Source organism: Echiichthys vipera (genome assembly GCF_963691815.1).
Source record: "Echiichthys vipera genome assembly, chromosome: 7".
In the NCBI taxonomy this organism is placed as follows: domain Eukaryota; kingdom Metazoa; phylum Chordata; class Actinopteri; order Perciformes; family Trachinidae; genus Echiichthys; species Echiichthys vipera.
The window spans coordinates 29922346-29939623 of NC_139832.1; the positions used below are offsets into that span (position 1 = coordinate 29922346).

Genomic DNA, 17278 nt, shown 5'->3' on the forward strand with positions numbered 1-17278 from the left:
GCCAACGGCTGTGGAGTTTCCACCAGTCAAGCTGGGACATACAGTTTTTCATGGAGGCTCCATAGTCAGTGGACCTGAGATAATTTATATGTAAGTGAGTTAACTGTATATAAAACAGTAAGTATATGAGACCAGCACCTCATTTACCAATTTGGCGTGCTCTTTTCCAAGTTCATGAAATCAAATTGCACACTTTAGGATCCTCCTTACCGGGGATAGTGTCTGCTGAAATACATAGCGTTTTTGCATTTTTACCCAAATATAGGCAATGGACCACTTATTTTCAACTTAGGAAACTTTATCTGAAAGGTTTATTCACTCAGCAATCTCAAGAAAACAACTTTAGAATGATAAAATAATTCAAATTAAATAATAAATAAATGAATAATACAATTAAAATGCATTATTAAGGTGCAACTTAAATTGTTCATGTAGATTTTTAATAGATATTAAATACACCAAAGTTTAAATTAGAAATAGGGTGGCGTTATTAAATGGCTGCCTTTTTCTTGCTTAAAACTATTCTTATTATATCGGCCTTTACAAGTAGGCAGAGCAGAGTAGATGTCGTTACCTTGCGTACGAAGCAATGTCTAGAAAGTGATTTAAATTAAATCAGCTGGTTCGACTATGGAGGTGACAGACGGCTAGCCTGACTGCGATCGGATATATGCACTAGTCCAGAACAAAGGACATTCTTCCTGTATTTACTGTCTTGCTCCCGCCCCAGACACATCTGACAAAGAAGCAGAGTGCACGTTCTCAGGGGGGTTAAATTTTGTATGGGAAAAAATACAAAGGAGGTAAAGAGTTATCCAGTCTATTAGACCCAGGGTTGCCTTGTTTTTTGTGTGACCAAAATGGAAAACAGCAACGCGGATAATTCACCCCACACACGGTGTGTGCATAGTTGGCATTTCGGCAGATTATTCCGCACAGCATTTCCTCCACACGCTGGTAAAAAACAGCTTGTAGTCATTCTACGACAAAAAGCATCAATCCTGTAAAAAATTGTAGGCATGCAGCTGGAGGAAGCGTGTCCCCGTCCGAGGTTTAGTCCGTTTCAATTTATTTTCATGTTTCGGACTGCGTGACTACTGCAGCTTAAACAAGACAAGTTTGGGGTACAAAGAGAAGTCTTGCACATGTTGCTGACGTCTGTAGGGCAGCTCAACATGATTTACTCACTAGGGGTCATTCATACAAAAAATGTACGTAGTGACACTCACAGGAGCTTCGGATCTACAAACTTTCAATAAATGGTACATATCCCCCTCTTGTATGTATCCTGTGGCACGTCTCCTGCTTAAATCTGAAGAGAGTGCAGTAGCTGGGTATCATTATGCTCCCACGGTGCTTTTTGTCCCTAATTGTATCCTGTCACCCCGTGGAGAACAAACACATGAGCGAAATACACAAAGGATTGTACTCGTCTGTGTGTTGTGTGCCAGAATCCTTTTGTTTATGTAAGGAAATGATTGCAGGGCCTTTTCTTGTTTTATATTACAGTGAGTTCAAACAGGGGTGGAACATACGAAGGAGTGATAGACAATGAGATGTGACAGCCACAGCAGAGGTGTTTGTAGACCACATGTTGGGGTAGTGGTTTGACTGGTGTGTATGTGTAGAGAATGTGTATGTGTGTTTGTATAAGTAGGTTGTAGGCTGCACAAATCAGCTGCTTCTCTGCCTCAGTGTTCGTGTTCCTCAGATAATGAGAGGACCTGCGACTGCAGACTGTGTCACTGTGTACTAACACACTCCTGTTACTGCCTCTCGCACACACAGGCTGCAGGCCAGTGCAGTTTGTGCGTCTCCCAGTGTGTGAGCGACCCTGTCTGTGTGATAATGATTCTCTAATGAGCGCTGCTGTTAGCACATTAAAGAGACAGGCTTCAGAGCCCTCCCTGTGTGTGTGTGTGTGTGTGTGTGTGTGTGTGTGTGTGTGTGTGTGTGTGTGTGTGTGTGTGTGTGTGTGTGTGTGTGTGTGTGTGTGTGTGTGTGTGTGTGTGTGTCTGTGTGTCTGTGTGTCTGTGTGTGTGTGTGTGTGTGTGAAAAAGTAAGAGTGTGTAAAGTCAGCGTGTCTTCATGTTGTCTGTCTCTTATCATAGAATAACCATTCGAGGCAAGGCAAGGGAAGTGTATTTGTACAGCACAATTCAACAACAAGGTTATTCAAAATGATTTACATAAAACTAAAAATTGGAAAGATTGCATTGGAAAGAAACACATATGAAATTACATTTAAATAAAAATAAAACAAAAATTAATTTGAGTTGTGGCGCGGGGTAGATTGGGTCTTCCCCAGACAAAAGATCAGCTGTTTGATCCCCGGCTCCTCTGGTCCACATGTCGAAGTGTCCTTGGGCAAGACACTGACCCAGAATTGCTCCCTGTGTTGTGCATGGGTGTGAATGGAAGTCGCTTTGGATAAAAGCATCAGCTAAATTAAATGTAATGTATTGTTGTTTTAGTGAATCCAATAATTTGTGGCAGGCTTTGGGGTCCTCACCGCAAAGCCTGCCACACCGACTCTTGGGACACAGAGCAGACCTGTCCCATGTTTAGTCCTGACTCTTGGGACACAGAGCAGACCTGTCCCATGTTTAGTGCGGACTCTGGGGACACAGAGCAGACCTGTCCCATGTTTAGTTCTGACTCTTGGGACACAGAGCAGACCTGTCCCATGTTTAGTCCTGACTCTGGGGACACAGAGCAGACCTGTCCCATGTTTAGTTCTGACTCTGGGGACACAGAGCAGATCTGTCCCATATTTAGTCCTGACTCTGGGGACACAGAGCAGACCTGTCCCATCTTTAGTCCTGACTCTGGGGACACAGAACAGACCTGTCCCATGTTTAGTCCTGACTCTGGGGACACAGAACAGACCTGTCCCATGTTTAGTCCTGACTTTGGGGACACAGAGCAGACCTGTCCAATGTTTAGTGCTGACTCTGGGGACACAGAGCAGACCTGTCCCATGTTTAGTCCTGACTCTTGGGACACAGAGCAGACCTGTCCCATGTTTAGTCCTGACTCTGGGGACACAGAGCAGATCTGTCCCATATTTAGTCCTGACTCTGGGGACACAGAGCAGACCTGTCCCAACTTTAGTCCTGACTCTTGGGACACAGAACAGATCTCTCGCATGTTTAGTCCTGACTCTGGGGACACAGAGCAGACCTGTCCAATGTTTAGTGCTGACTCTGGGGACACAGAGCAGACCTGTCCCATGTTTAGTCCTGACTCTGGGGACACAGAGCAGACCTGTCCTATGATTAGTCCTGACTCTGGGGACACAGAGCAGACCTGTCCCATGTTTAGTCCTGATTCTTGGGACACAGAGCAGACCTGTCACATGTTTAGTCCTGACTCTGGGGACACAGAGCAGACCTGTCCCATGTTTAGTCCTGACTCTGGGGACACAGAGCAGACCTGTCCCATGTTTAGTCCTGACTCTGGGGACACAGAGCAGACCTGTCCCATGTTTAGTCCTGACTCTGGGGACACAGAGCAGACCTGTCCCATGTTTAGTCCTGACTCTGGGGACACAGAGCAGACCTGTCCCATGTTAAGTCCTGACTCTGGGGACACAGAGCAGACCTGTCCCATGTTTAGTCCTGACTCTGGGGACACAGAGCAGACCTGTCCCATGTTAAGTCCTGACTCTGGGGACACAGAGCAGACCTGTCCCATGTTTAGTCCTGACTCTGGGAACGCAGAGCAGACCTGTCCCATGTTTAGTCCTGACTCTGGGGACACAGAGCAGACCTGTCCCATGTTTAGTCCTGACTCTGGGGACACAGAGCAGACCTGTCCCATGTTTAGTCCTGACTCTGGGGACACAGAGCAGACCTGTCCCATGTTAAGTCCTGACTCTGGGGACACAGAGCAGACCTGTCCCATGTTTAGTCCTGACTCTGGGGACACAGAGCAGACCTGTCCCATGTTTAGTCCTGACTCTGGGAACGCAGAGCAGACCTGTCCCATGTTTAGTCCTGACTCTGGGGACACAGAGCAGACCTGTCCCATGTTTAGTCCTGACTAAGGGGACACAGAGCAGACCTGTCCCAGAGGATCTGAGAAGTTTGGATGGTTCGTAGCTGAGCAGAAGATCTGAAATGTATTTTGGTCCTGAACCATTCATCACTTTATAAACATACAGAAGTATTTTGAAATCAATTCTCTGACAGACAGGAAGTCAGCGTAAAGATCTGAGGACTGGAGTGATATGATCAACTTTTTTGGTCTTAGTGAGGACTGGAGCAGCAGCATTCTGAATTAACTGCAGCTGTCTGATGGACTTTTTAGGGAGACCTGTAAAGACACTGTTACAGCCTGCTGAAGATAAATGCATGGACAAGTTTTGTCCTGCTGACACATTAGTCCTTTAATCCTTGATATATTCTTTAGGTGGTCGTAGGCTGACTTTGTAATTGTTCTACAAATGAGTCCATGACTAAATCTAAGTTTCTAGCTTGGTTTGTTGTTTTAAGCATTACTGTTTGAAGTTGGGTGCTGACTTTTGAACGTTCTTCTTTGGATCCAAAAACAATAATTATAGTTTTTTCTTTGTTTAACAGGTTGGATAAAATTATGCTCCATCCAATCGTTGATTTGCTCAGTGCATCTATTCTATAGTCTACACTACTATAGTCTATAGACTATAGTCTCCTGGTGATATTGTTATGTAAATTAGTGTATCGTCTGCATAGCTGTGGTAACTTATTTTGTTGATTTCCAGGATCTGAGCCAGTGGAAGCATATGATATATCTACACTACATGTTGAACAGAAGAGGCACCAGAATGGAGCCTTGGAGAGTTCTCGTATGCAGAATTGATGCATGTTCTTTGAGTGCGTGCGTGCGTGCGTGCGTGCGTGCGTGCGTGCGTGCGTGCGTGCGTGCATTGGTCTGTGCGTGTGTGTGTGTGTGTGTGTGTTTACCATAAATGGTAGGGATTATGATACACTGATCTCCCATTTGATATAATCCATAATACTGGGTTCACAATTGACTTTCCCACATTTGTTTTGAACAAAATTAGATTGAAGACAAATTATGAAAAAGTGAAAAAGATCCCTTTATTAAAATCTACAAACTATATTTTCATTTTTCTTTTTTATTATTTCCAAGCAGAAGCTGAGATCTCTGCACATTTACAATGTCTCCTGTTGTCTTTCACAGGGACAGGGATGGATATTCCAGGGTCCGTACGGGTGCTGGAAATCCTTGAAAACACACACACAAAAACATTTAGTGTGGTGTTTTCAAGGTTTGATAAGTGCATAGTGCTTGAAACTGCTTGAGATTTTATTTCAATATTGGAGAGAGTGAAAACAGCATTTTCTGACATTTTATCATGAAAATGGACTTTTGATGATGATCAGATTATCAGAATATTTGCTGATTATATTTCTGTCGATCTTCTTGTCGAGTTCCTTTCATTTGTCGTTCTGTAGAAAGCTGTCTTAAAATCTAACCAACAGTCTGTCCCTATTTTCAATTTTCATTCATGCCAAGTGCGTTGGCAAATAAATGAATGTAACAGTAGTTGCCAGTTTGCCAAGGTCAGTGCAAATTTATGCAGGCGCATCTGCGCAAGTTGAAAATGTTTCAAGTTGAGCAAAATATTTGCAGCTTCATAAAAAGAAATAACAGAAAGAGTTTCTGAGTTATGTGTTCAGTCAACGGCTGAGCCGAACACAGATACACATGCACACTCCTACACACTCAGCAGCCAAATTTGCACAAACAATGTGAGGTGAAAATATGACTTGACACCTTAAACCTCTAAATATGGGAATTATTACATAAAACTTTTAAAATAGCGTTTGCATTTTCAATGTGTCCAATAGGTTAGAAAGAATAAAAAGGATATACAGAACAATTTCATTATCCATCGATAATTTATTTCAGAAGGTAAAAAAGAGACAAATAAATAAATTAGATTATTTATTAATAGAAAGAAAGCATTCCTTTATTTGCAATTTTATCACTCTGTTATCATAAAAGACACACACACAGGCCCACAATACACAAATGCACCAACTGTTGCCCCCCACAATAATACCCATCAATGAGCAGATCAGTAAGTGCATTTCCTTCCATCTGCTGAGCACTGGCTGAATAGAAACTAAAAACACCTGTCTTTCCATGTTACTGTAAAGGAAATTGTAGGCACACTGTTCCAAAGGTAGCATAAAAGAAATCTGAATCAGGCGTATTTCCATCAACTGGTTTGGAGCAAATAAACCAGGCTGTAATGTAGTTTGGCACTATAAGCTACACTTGGCAATAATCTGCCAGTAAACAGAGTAGTAAAAGACACATTTGCCTTGGCCATCAAACACATCTACGAGAGAGAAAAGGAGAGAGGTCTTCAGGAATTTTTGTTCAACTGGGCAAGTTTCAATAGTTCCTTTATGTGAGGCAGTATTGGCCATGTTTCATGCTGTCTGGAGACAAAGACATACTATGTTGGAAGACGCTGACAGCGGAAAACAGCTGGGGCATGTTGAGTGGGGAAACAGTATTCACTGTTTTGCTACGGTTTCCCCCATCGACATGGTTCCTTGAAATGGTGGACAGCGGCGTGCAACAGCTGTGAGATTTTTTGACAGGTGTGTCAGAGCTGTTAGCCAATCAGAAGTGATGTGTTTGTATCTTAACTTGAGGTATTAAAAAGGCAGTTCACTTGCATACACAGTGTTCAGTTCGGATAAAGTTTTTGATAAAATGTCAGTTAATTTGGTTCAGTTCGGCTTTGCATTGTGCATTAAAATACCGGTATTATAAACTTCGTCAATATGGCCATGCTACACATTGTTAGATTGGTTAAATCTTCCGCAATTCAATCGATGAGTTAATTTTATCTATGAATGGAGCTGTAATGTAGAAAAACGTTTATGCTGGCTTCTATTTCTCTCTCCTCTGTTCAGTGTCATTCAGCTCTCTGTCTCCTTCTTCTTGAATCACTCCTAACTCTCTCACTATCCTTTTTTTTTTTAAATGTCTCTCTTGTCTCAGTCTTTGTCCTAGCCCTCCTTGCCTGCCTCCACAATACTATGTCACTCTGCTTACCATTATTGACAGCATAATCCTAATGACTGTAGCCGACTGTTTTCTTGATGCAGATTTTTCTTCAGGTGACTTTAGAAGACATTTAGGATTCAGCAGTGGCATTAAATGTAAATGAGACTTCACATTTCCCTTTGTGTCTTCTTTCCCTCATTTCATTTGCCATATCTTCCCTTCTACCATCCTTCTTCCCCTCTGCAGCAGTACTTTAACCTCCTCATTATAACAGATGGTGTCATCAGCGATATGGACGAGACGCGTCACGCCATCGTACAAGCGTCTAAGCTACCCATGTCCATCATCATCATCGGCGTCGGCAACGCAGACTTCGCTGCCATGGAGTTCTTAGATGGAGACGCCAGTGTTTTAAGGTCCAACACAGGAGAGGAAGCTGTTCGGGACATTGTGCAGTTCGTTCCTTTCAGGGATTTCCGAAATGTAAGTATTGGTCTCAAAAAATAGGGGGGAGGACGTGTGAAAAAAAAAAGGAATTCTGTTTCAAGTTGTGGTTGAAGTTTACTTTAACAGGGCATTTAATTTGTCATTTAAAGGTCTTCAGTCTTAACACACTGGGCTATGTAGTAAAGCCAATTTTAGCAAAAATATTAATGTATATGTAGATTACTTTACATATACAGACACAGAAAAAAAATCCAGTCTGAAGATGACTTTCCATTAAACACATTCGGTACAGTACCTTTAGAACAATATTTAACCTATGTGGGCATGTACCTAAACACTAGATCTGTTTAGCGTTTCCAACACAGACAGTGCTTAAATAAGGTGGAGTTGTTATCAGATTGGAAGAGCCGAATGAATGGTATGGTGGCCCTGAGAGCTCACAGCACTGCAGCTAAAGAAAACACATGCAAATTAAGAAAACATCGTCATCAATTTGACAAAATATGCGCTGCATTTAGAAATTGCGCTGCCAGGAACACAAATCAATATAAATAACACTGTATTGACTGGTCTGACCATGAGAGACGATGCTGCTTTATTCACTGGACCAAGAAACATTTTGTCATCTGCTTCCACAAGGTTTACAAACTGAGGATGGTTGTGTGTTCAGTGATATATGTGATAACTCCCAAGTGACCAAAAGGTCTCTTACTGCAGGTTTCATGTTTAAAGGTGGATTTTGGACCGTTTTTCACATTAATACCTTCTTTTACCTGAAAACTAGCAGCAACAAGATAAAATACTCAAGTATCAGTACTTCAATTATTTACTTCAGTAAATAAGTTAAGTTAATGGACTTGAATACTTAGAAGAAAATACACAATCATCTCTCTCATCCACAAAGTTTAACGAAAAACTAAAGCTAAAGTTTGGTCTTGTTTCAGTGTCACTGTGACTCCATCTTAGTTGTGTAATGGAGGCTTTACCTAATGACATGATGTCATGCTGTCTGAGTGTGAATGTGTTACCAAATGGCAGCCTGTGCTACTCTTGTATCTGCTCACACACTCCTCACATACAGGCTCTGCTAGATGAGGAGAGCTGATGGTTATCTCAGTCCCAACAGAGACAGTGCAAGTGTGTGTGTAGATGAACATACATACAGTACATGTAAAAAGGGTTAATGTGAGTCATATGTGTATGCTGGAGAAAAGCACATGGATTATTAGTGTGTATGTTTTGCTGGGGTGGTGGGCGAGCTGACTTCCTCTGTAGTGGAAGATACACAGTGTTTGCTGGCTTTGTTCCAGTTGGTCAGTGGGAGGGTGAGAGACAGCAGCCGACACAATAGAGAGGAAGAAATTAAGCCTAGAGTAAGTTAATTCATGGGAGACTTCTATGTGTCTCTCCCTCTCTCTCTCAACTCATAGGTAGAATATGGAGATTGAGCAGAACAACGTCATCTAGTGTCATAAGATCATATTGGCAACAACAAAAAATAATTCAAGTACCTACAGGAGACCAGAGTCTGTGTGAGCCTGTTTTGAACCCATCTCACATCAGAAATCACACCATAAAAACAAGTATTAGAGGAGTTTGACTGACAGTTAGTGTTAGCCGTTAGCGTTAGCCGTTCCAGCTAAGTAAAGATGAAAGTGATGTTAGCGATCAAGGAGAAACGTAGCCATTTTGGCCAGCGTTTTAATGCTGTTAAACTCCTTTATCTCAGTCCATCGATATGAAAACATTAATTAAGACTAAATATATATTTTTATGGAAGAGCAACACTTTTATTCAGTACCCCTCAAAACGCCCTGTTGGTGTATATATATATATATACAGTGCCTTGCGAAAGTATTCGGCCCCCTTGAACCTTTCAACATTTCGCCACATTTCAGGCTTCAAACATAAAGATATAAAAGTTTAATTTTTTGTCAAGAATCAACCACAAGTAGGACACAATCGTGAAGTGGAACGAAATTTATTGGATACTTTAAACTTTTTTAACAAATAAAAAACTGAAAAGTGGGGCGTGCAATATTATTCGGCCCCTTTACTTTCAGTGCAGCAAACTCACTCCAGAAGTTCAGTGAGGATCTTTGAATGATCCAATGTTGTCCTAAATGACTGATGATGATAAATAGGATGCACCTGTGTGTAATCAAGTCTCCGTATAAATGCACCTGCTCTTTGATAGTCTCAGGGTTCTGTTTAAAGCGCAGAGAGAACCATGAAGACAAAGGAACACACCAGGCAGGTCCGAGATACTGTTGTGGAGAAGTTTAAAGCCGAATTTGGATACAAAAAGATTTCCCAAGCTTTAAACATCTCTAGGAGCACTGTGCAAGCAATTATATTGAAATGGAAGGAGTATCAGACCACTGCAAATCTACCAAGACCCGGCCGTCCCTCCAAACTTTCATCTCAAACAAGGAGAAGACTGATTAGAGATGCAGCCAAGAGGCCCATGATCACTCTGGATGAACTGCAGATAACTACAGCTGAGGTGGGAGAGTCTGTCCATAGGACAACAATCAGTCGTGCACTGCACAAATCTGGCCTTTATGGAAGAGTGGCAAGAAGAAAGCCATTTCTCAAAGATATCCATAAAAAGTCTCGTTTAAAGTTTGCCACAAACCACCTGGGAGACACACCAAACATGTGGAAGAAGGTGCTCTGGTCAGATGAAACCAAAGTCGAACTTTTTGGCCACAATGCAAAACGATATGTTTGGCGTAAAAGCAACACAGCTCATCACCCTGAACACACCATCCCCACTGTCAAACATGGTGGTGGCAGCATCATGGTTTGGGCCTGCTTTTCTTCAGCACAGACAGGGAAGATGGCTACAATTGATGGGAAGATGGATGGAGCCACATACAGGACCATTCTGGAAGAAAACCTGTTGGAGTCTGCAAAAGACCTGAGACTGGGACGGAGATTTATCTTCCAACAGGACAATGATCCAAAACATAAAGCCAAATCTACAATGGAATGGTTCACAAATAGACATATCCAGGTGTTAGAATGGCCAAGTCAAAGTCCAGACCTGAATCCAATCGAGAATCTGTGGAAAGAGCTGAAGACTGCTGTTCACAAACGCTCTCCATCCAACCTCACTGAGCTCGAGCTGTTTTGCAAGGAAGAATGGGCAAGAATTCCAGTCTCTCGATGTGCAAAACTGATAGAGACATACCCCAAGCGACTTGCAGCTGTAATTGCAGCAAAAGGTGGCGCTACAAAGTATTAGCGCAAGGGGGCCGAATAATATTGCACGCCCCACTTTTCAGTTTTTTATTTGTTAAAAAAGTTTAAAGTATCCAATAAATTTCGTTCCACTTCACGATTGTGTCCTACTTGTTGTTGATTCTTGACAAAAAATTACACTTTTATATCTTTATGTTTGAAGCCTGAAATGTGGCGAAATGTTGAAAGGTTCAAGGGGGCCGAATACTTTCGCAAGGCACTGTATATATATTCTTTTTAAATATAGCTTTTAATAAAGATACTACGTATTCAACCTTTAATCAGCTGGCTCTTTCAGTGAAACCAACCCGATTTTGCCACAATCTCCGTGAGCCAATCACATTGTTGCATTCAAACTTTAAATCTGGTCACCCCTCTCTGTCAATTGTTATCTTTGGCAAAATCAATGCAACCATCCCCTACCCCATTCACCTCCTGTTGTCGTTGCCAGTGTTGTTCTGTCATCAGAAGTTCCGCTCTGCATCGCATCCATCCAGCTTTTCCTTCATCCCTTCACCACCACCAGCATCTTGACTTACTCAGGGGGATATTCCTGTCTACACATGTCCTCTCTACCCCCGATAGATTTAACGGAGTGATGGGGTCTAATTGCCAAATACTCTCACATTTCAACCTATCCCCAAAGCAATTTCAGTCAAAAGCACCTGGACTTGGTTATTTGTCTAGGAAGACGTTTCACCTCTCATGTACATGAAGTGATGAAGCCTCTTGGATGAGAGGTGAAACGTCTTCCTAGACAAATAACCAAGTCCAGTTGCTTTTGACTGAAATTACTTTAGGGATAACGACGACCTGGACAAATGAGAACATTCACAGGCTTATTTCAACCTGTTGTGCACCATTGCTATGATTTAACCTATTTTCACTGTTAAATTAAGTCTCTCCTGATTGAAATGAAGTTGAGAAAGAATAAGCGTAAGATGAGAGTGACCTGAAATGATGAACTGTGTTGGCAGGCAAGCTTTTACTATAAATGAGTATCTTCATAAAGTTGGTGGTGAACTCATTAGGACGTCTGGGTCTGTCATCGGATCTAAGCTGGCCACACTGGAGGAGGTGGCAGAGGACAGAATGCTGGCAGAACTGCTGGTGATCACGGACAGTGCCTCCCACCCCCTACATAACATGCAAATTAAGCTAAAGAGCACCTTCAGCAACAGACTAATCCTACCCCGCTGTACGAAGGAGCGATACAGGAAGTCATTCCTGCCAGGTGCTATCAGACTATAATTTATCTGCCTCTACCAGCACTACAGACACTGAACTGATCACAGACTTAACCTGTTTTAAATATTGGACAATAAGGACAAATCACAACCAGGTGGGATAGATAAAATAACTTTTAGTATGAATGAATGAATGAATTTAAATATGATTCAAAACAGTTTGCTGATTCTGTTCTCCTGACTTCCTGACTCCTCAGTCATAATGTTCATGCTCCGCCCTGACTGAGACCTAAAACTCTGTGCAACTTGGTGGAAACAATCTTTATATGTTCCTTTCACTGGATATGAGGAACCTGAATCAGACAACACACAACCGTGTTGCATTGCACTTAAAAATAATAGAGCTAGTTTGGGAAAGTCACTTAAAGCAGAAGCTAAATAGACCACATTAGCCAGTATTCTAACCTTTTTCAGCCTTCATGTTGCTCTGTGGTTTTGCTTTTGTAGAAATGAATGTGCTCTTTGCTCTTTTTCTTCCTCAGGCACCCAAGGAGACCCTCGCCAAGTCGGTCCTGGCTGAGCTGCCTCAGCAGGTCACCCAGTACTTTAAACAGAGGAATCTACCGCCTGCCAACACGGCACCGAAGTGAGACGCCACAAAGACGAGAGCCCACCTGCTGTACAATAGCTCGACAAATCCTCTCTTCTTGTTAACGGCAAACATGAAAGTGTGTATATCAGCTGTGAACAAAAATGAGTTGTGGACACAAAAAAAAAAGCAAACACTGAAGACATCCCTGGCGTTTTAGTTGCAAAGTTGTTACTGGTTAAATAATGTTTGGTCAGTATCCAGTGTGAATCCTCCACAAGTTATTTCTCTGTTTCTTAAAGCTTTCCAGCACATGGGACCATGATAATAATGTGTAAATTGCAGGTGTCTCAAAATGATTTATATTTATATATATATATATATGTATATATATATATATATATATATGTATATATATATATATATATACCTATATATATATTTATATACATATATATATGGATATGCAGGTAGAACACTGGCCTTTTTTTTTTTAAGAAATGGAAAATATCTTGATTTATCAGGATGTAGGTTTTTTTTTGCTTTTTGCATGTGTGTGTCTTGTGATTGGTTGTGATTGATGCCATGTGATACATGCAACAACTTGATGTAAAGTCTAAGCTGAAATTGATCAGTGGTCGAATTCCCTCGCGTGGTCGTATGATGTTTAGCAGATCAGATGAAGGCCGTTCCCTACTGTGCTCACGTGTGGTGGATTCACAGACTCAGCATGAACAGGGCACTATTTCTTCACCCCTGCTCCGTGGTCAGGGGAGGAGCTTTATTTTGATGTTTTGATCAGCAGTCATCTGAGAGGTGGCTTTGAATGCTCCACTAGGCTTATGTGATTCCAGTGGACAGAATCAGAGGAGGGTGCAGCCGTAGTGGCAGCTGTAGCATTAGCACAGGAAAGATACAGTTTGAACTCCATTAAGCTGTTCAATATAGGGCCATTTTGCAAAGTCCTTGTATTATGACTTTAGTTCATCCTGCATGTCGCCAATATCTACTTACTGTTTACGAACTGATGCTGATGATCACAAACGCATGTTTGTTCCTGTTCTGTTTTCTTAAATTATGTATCAGATTTTGTAAATATTGTAATGAAATTCTGAAAGGGAAGGAAGTGTTACATGGCAAAGACAGACGTGTGGAGATGGCTGTTAGAGTTTTAATGATTGGAAGCAGTGAGGAATCTCTGATATGCATATATATCGAATGTATATTTACATGGCGCTGTTCATGTTCTGACATGTTTTTATTGTACTTTTTATGCAGTGCTGAATCATGTACTAACTCTACTACTTTGTGTTTTGCGGTGTATCTTTGTACCAAATGTGTTCTATTCATTTTATAAAGTTGTGTCTCTGTCCACACTCAGGTTAATAAACTGAAGGAAATGTCACAAGTCCTGTGTCTCTGCATATAAGAGCAGCACACCACAAACAGAATTAGAATACCTTAGAATAATGTGTCTTTGATTAGAGGCTCACACAGGTAAACATGGCCGATGGTGTTATAACTGATAACTCAGACCACAAAGGGTAATTATACAGTCAGTGCCAAAGCCAACCACAATGCAGGTCTGCAGCACCTAGGCAGGCTTTTTTGTTGCTAGATTTACATTGTTTTGCTGGGGCAGTCAGTGTGGGAAGTAGATCGCCGTACCAGGTATTTTTAAGTTTAGTCATACAGTTTTTAACATTTAATGTGCATATTTTGGTTGGTTGCTAATACACAGGCATGAAAACGGGTTGGAGGTGAAAAGGGCGAGATCGATACGACACGGGGGGGGGGCGGTCTTTGAGAGAACCCTATTTAAGAAATATATTCTCATGAAATGCGAAACCACACAACTGTAGTAGCGCAAAAAATGGGTTTTCGAAAAAGTGTTTTGTCAAAATGAATATGGGTGAGAAGGGGCAGTGGTTAGAGCAATCGCCCCATGTAAAGAGACTGAAGGTCCTCAAGGCAGCTGCCACGGTTCAAATCTGACCTGCGGCCCTTTGCTGCATGTCTCCCCCTCTCTCTCGCTCCCCTTTTCCTGTCTGTCCAATATAAAAGGCTTGAAAAACTGCCAACAAAATAATCTATAAAAATACAAAATAAGTATTGGTCAGCAGATCTTTATCTCTCTATTCAAAAATGCCTTTTCAACCTCTTGTTCGAGTCTGGTATCTTCGAAATCTGGTCCTGTTCAATTATTATCACTAGTATCTCTAAAGAGTAATTTACTGTATTATGTACATGGGAGTGGGTGTGTGAGGGGTCTTGCCACACGACGACCGTTCACACCCTTGTGGGATGAGGGTTATTTTACGTCTAACTGTAGAGATGTGATAGTGAGGACCGGATGAAAAATGGCTGCAAGGAGATGCAAAATGACTACAAAGAGACATAAAATGTATAATTATTTATTGATATTATTGCATATTATAATATTCACAGTTGTTTATTTGGCATTCATTTATTACTCTAAATCAATAATGGAACTATGAATAACGCGAAAATATTTCTGCTTTAAATTTGAGTCACACACAAACCCATTTTAACCAGTTTCACTTAAATCGTCCCAGGGTCTTTTTTGACAAATTCGGTCATCAAATAATTGAGAAATTCTGGAAACAGCCGGCAGTAGCTAACAGTGATTAGCTCGGGGCAGCATGGTGAGTGCATTCAAACGTCTTTTTTAACCACTAATAGTGCTGAAAATAACAGCAAACCTCTGCAGCAGCATGAGAAGAGTCCCTACACAGAAAACAAAGCACCAATGGGCTCCTTCCTTTGGGATTGACTTTGGTAATCCACTTGAATGGACTTTACTATGAGAGGAGCTGGTACAGGGGCCAGTAGGTAAGTCTTTAAAACACTCTTTAATAAACTCTGGGTTCACTAACTACATTGTTTCTGTGAAGGGACTCTTCACATGCTGCTGCAGAGGTTTACTGTTATTTTCAGCACTATTAGTGGTTAAAAAAAAGACATTTTTATGCCTTTACCGTGCTGCCCCGAGCTAATTTGTGTTTGCTAACAGCTGCCGGTGCTATAAGCCGAAAAAGACCCTGGGATGATTTTACGCCGGAATATCATTTTACGCCGGAATTTCACTTTAAGAGTCGAGTCAGAAACAGAAGGCTGGGTGGTGACATGAGCATCATATCTGTCTAACTTAAATTGCAATCCACTGCTTCCAGTTAAACACAGTGAACTCAGCTTACACAACATGTGATGTCAAAGAAAAGGTTACAGAGATAAAAAAAAATCCTGAACACCAGATTTCGTCCTCATCCTTCTTCCATTCTTCAGCCTTTTTCAGTGTGTGGATTTCTTAGTGCTTCAGCACAAACCACCTTGAACATACTGTGATAATCGCCAGATTGAAAAAATGTGCTCGCTGGCGACAGATTTTCATCTGCTCGCATTTGTCACGACTCAAATTTTGAAGTTATATTTTGTTTGTGTATGCTGGTTACATTATTTGTTGTCATAGCAACTCCTTTCACAGCCACACCAGTGATAGTGAAGCTTCAATGCTTGTTACTGGCCATGAACACAAGCTCACATTATCTTCCAGTCATATCATCGCTCTGTTTAAACAGGCTTTGAGCCACTCTCTAACCTTGAGCAACACACTCCTACAGACATGTTGTCTACGAAAGAGGATTACAAACGTTGTTGTTTAATGACACTGACACTTCAGTACATTTTGATTTCATCATATCAACCAGCTGTGTTCAGCTTCAGATGCAAAATCATCCTGCCAAGGTTTTAATGAGAACTGAACACATCCCACGATCCAATTACCAAAATTAGTCTAGATCTAATCCAATTTTACACATTTCATCATTTTAGGGCCCATGTTGGTCTGGCTCTGAACCACTTCCCAGATCTGTAAACCCCCAACAACCTCAAGGTCTTAAAGGTTGAATATGTACAGTAGAATCTTCATTAAAAGCTAAAAAAAAATACACATTATTATGCTTTAAGAATAAAATTATACACACACATGTTTACACAGGCAGGTTTAAAAGACAAATTAATCATCATCATTAATTTAGAAAATTAATTAGACATAGATATAAGTAGGACTCTCTCTCTTCCTGTTTACTGTAACAACAATCAACATATAAACTCTACTGACACATTTACTCAAACAGAACTATAAAGACTGATCAGGGAGGTGAGGTTATGTTTAAAAGTGTCATGAAAAGGAAACAGAGGCAAGGACAGCTACGCATCTGCTGTCACTATGGCAACCGCAGACTCTTTCAGCTGAAAGTGTCCAGTTAACAGGTCACTGGTTAAACCCATACACCGGTCTTCTAGTTTGCACAGTTTCAGACCTGCAGTGGATTCAGCCCGGTCCACTTGACATCAGGTTGGTGCATGTCAGTGTTTCTGAGGCTGTAGGCTGTTCTCATGTCTCATTCTGCTGCTGGGGTCTGTGCTGACCTAAACATTAACCTCCTCAGTAGACCTGCCCCCACAGGAGTCACACTTGACCAGGTCTTTCCTTTAATTCCCAAATTACGTTACAATTGCATGTTCATGTGTACAATTTAAAAAATTTCTTGGGGGAGAGACCCCGAACCCTCGTCTGAAAAGGGCTTCTGGGCTACAACCGCGGATGCGCCTGGTTACAGGTGTGCTAAATCAGTGGAGCACTGTATTCAGAATCAGAAATACTTTAATAATCCCTGGGGGAAATTATTTAAGTTAATAAAGTTTAAAAAAGCGAACTCAAAGGCTTGAGCAGTAAAAGGCAGCATGCAAC

General features: G+C 41.4%; 1 protein-coding gene across 1 annotated transcript in view; it reads left to right on the forward strand.

The window, feature by feature from the left end:
* The window catches only part of cpne2 (copine II), a gene marked incomplete at both ends in the record, with an annotated part of 73779 nt that extends 61214 nt beyond the window's left edge, over positions 1 to 12565 (forward strand). The window contains 2 exons of the mRNA XM_083916284.1: positions 7282 to 7518; positions 12458 to 12565. Coding sequence (XP_083772410.1) covers positions 7282 to 7518; positions 12458 to 12565 — 345 coding nt within the window. The remainder of the gene's footprint in view (positions 1 to 7281; positions 7519 to 12457) is intronic.
* Positions 12566 to 17278: the final 4713 nt, after the last annotated feature.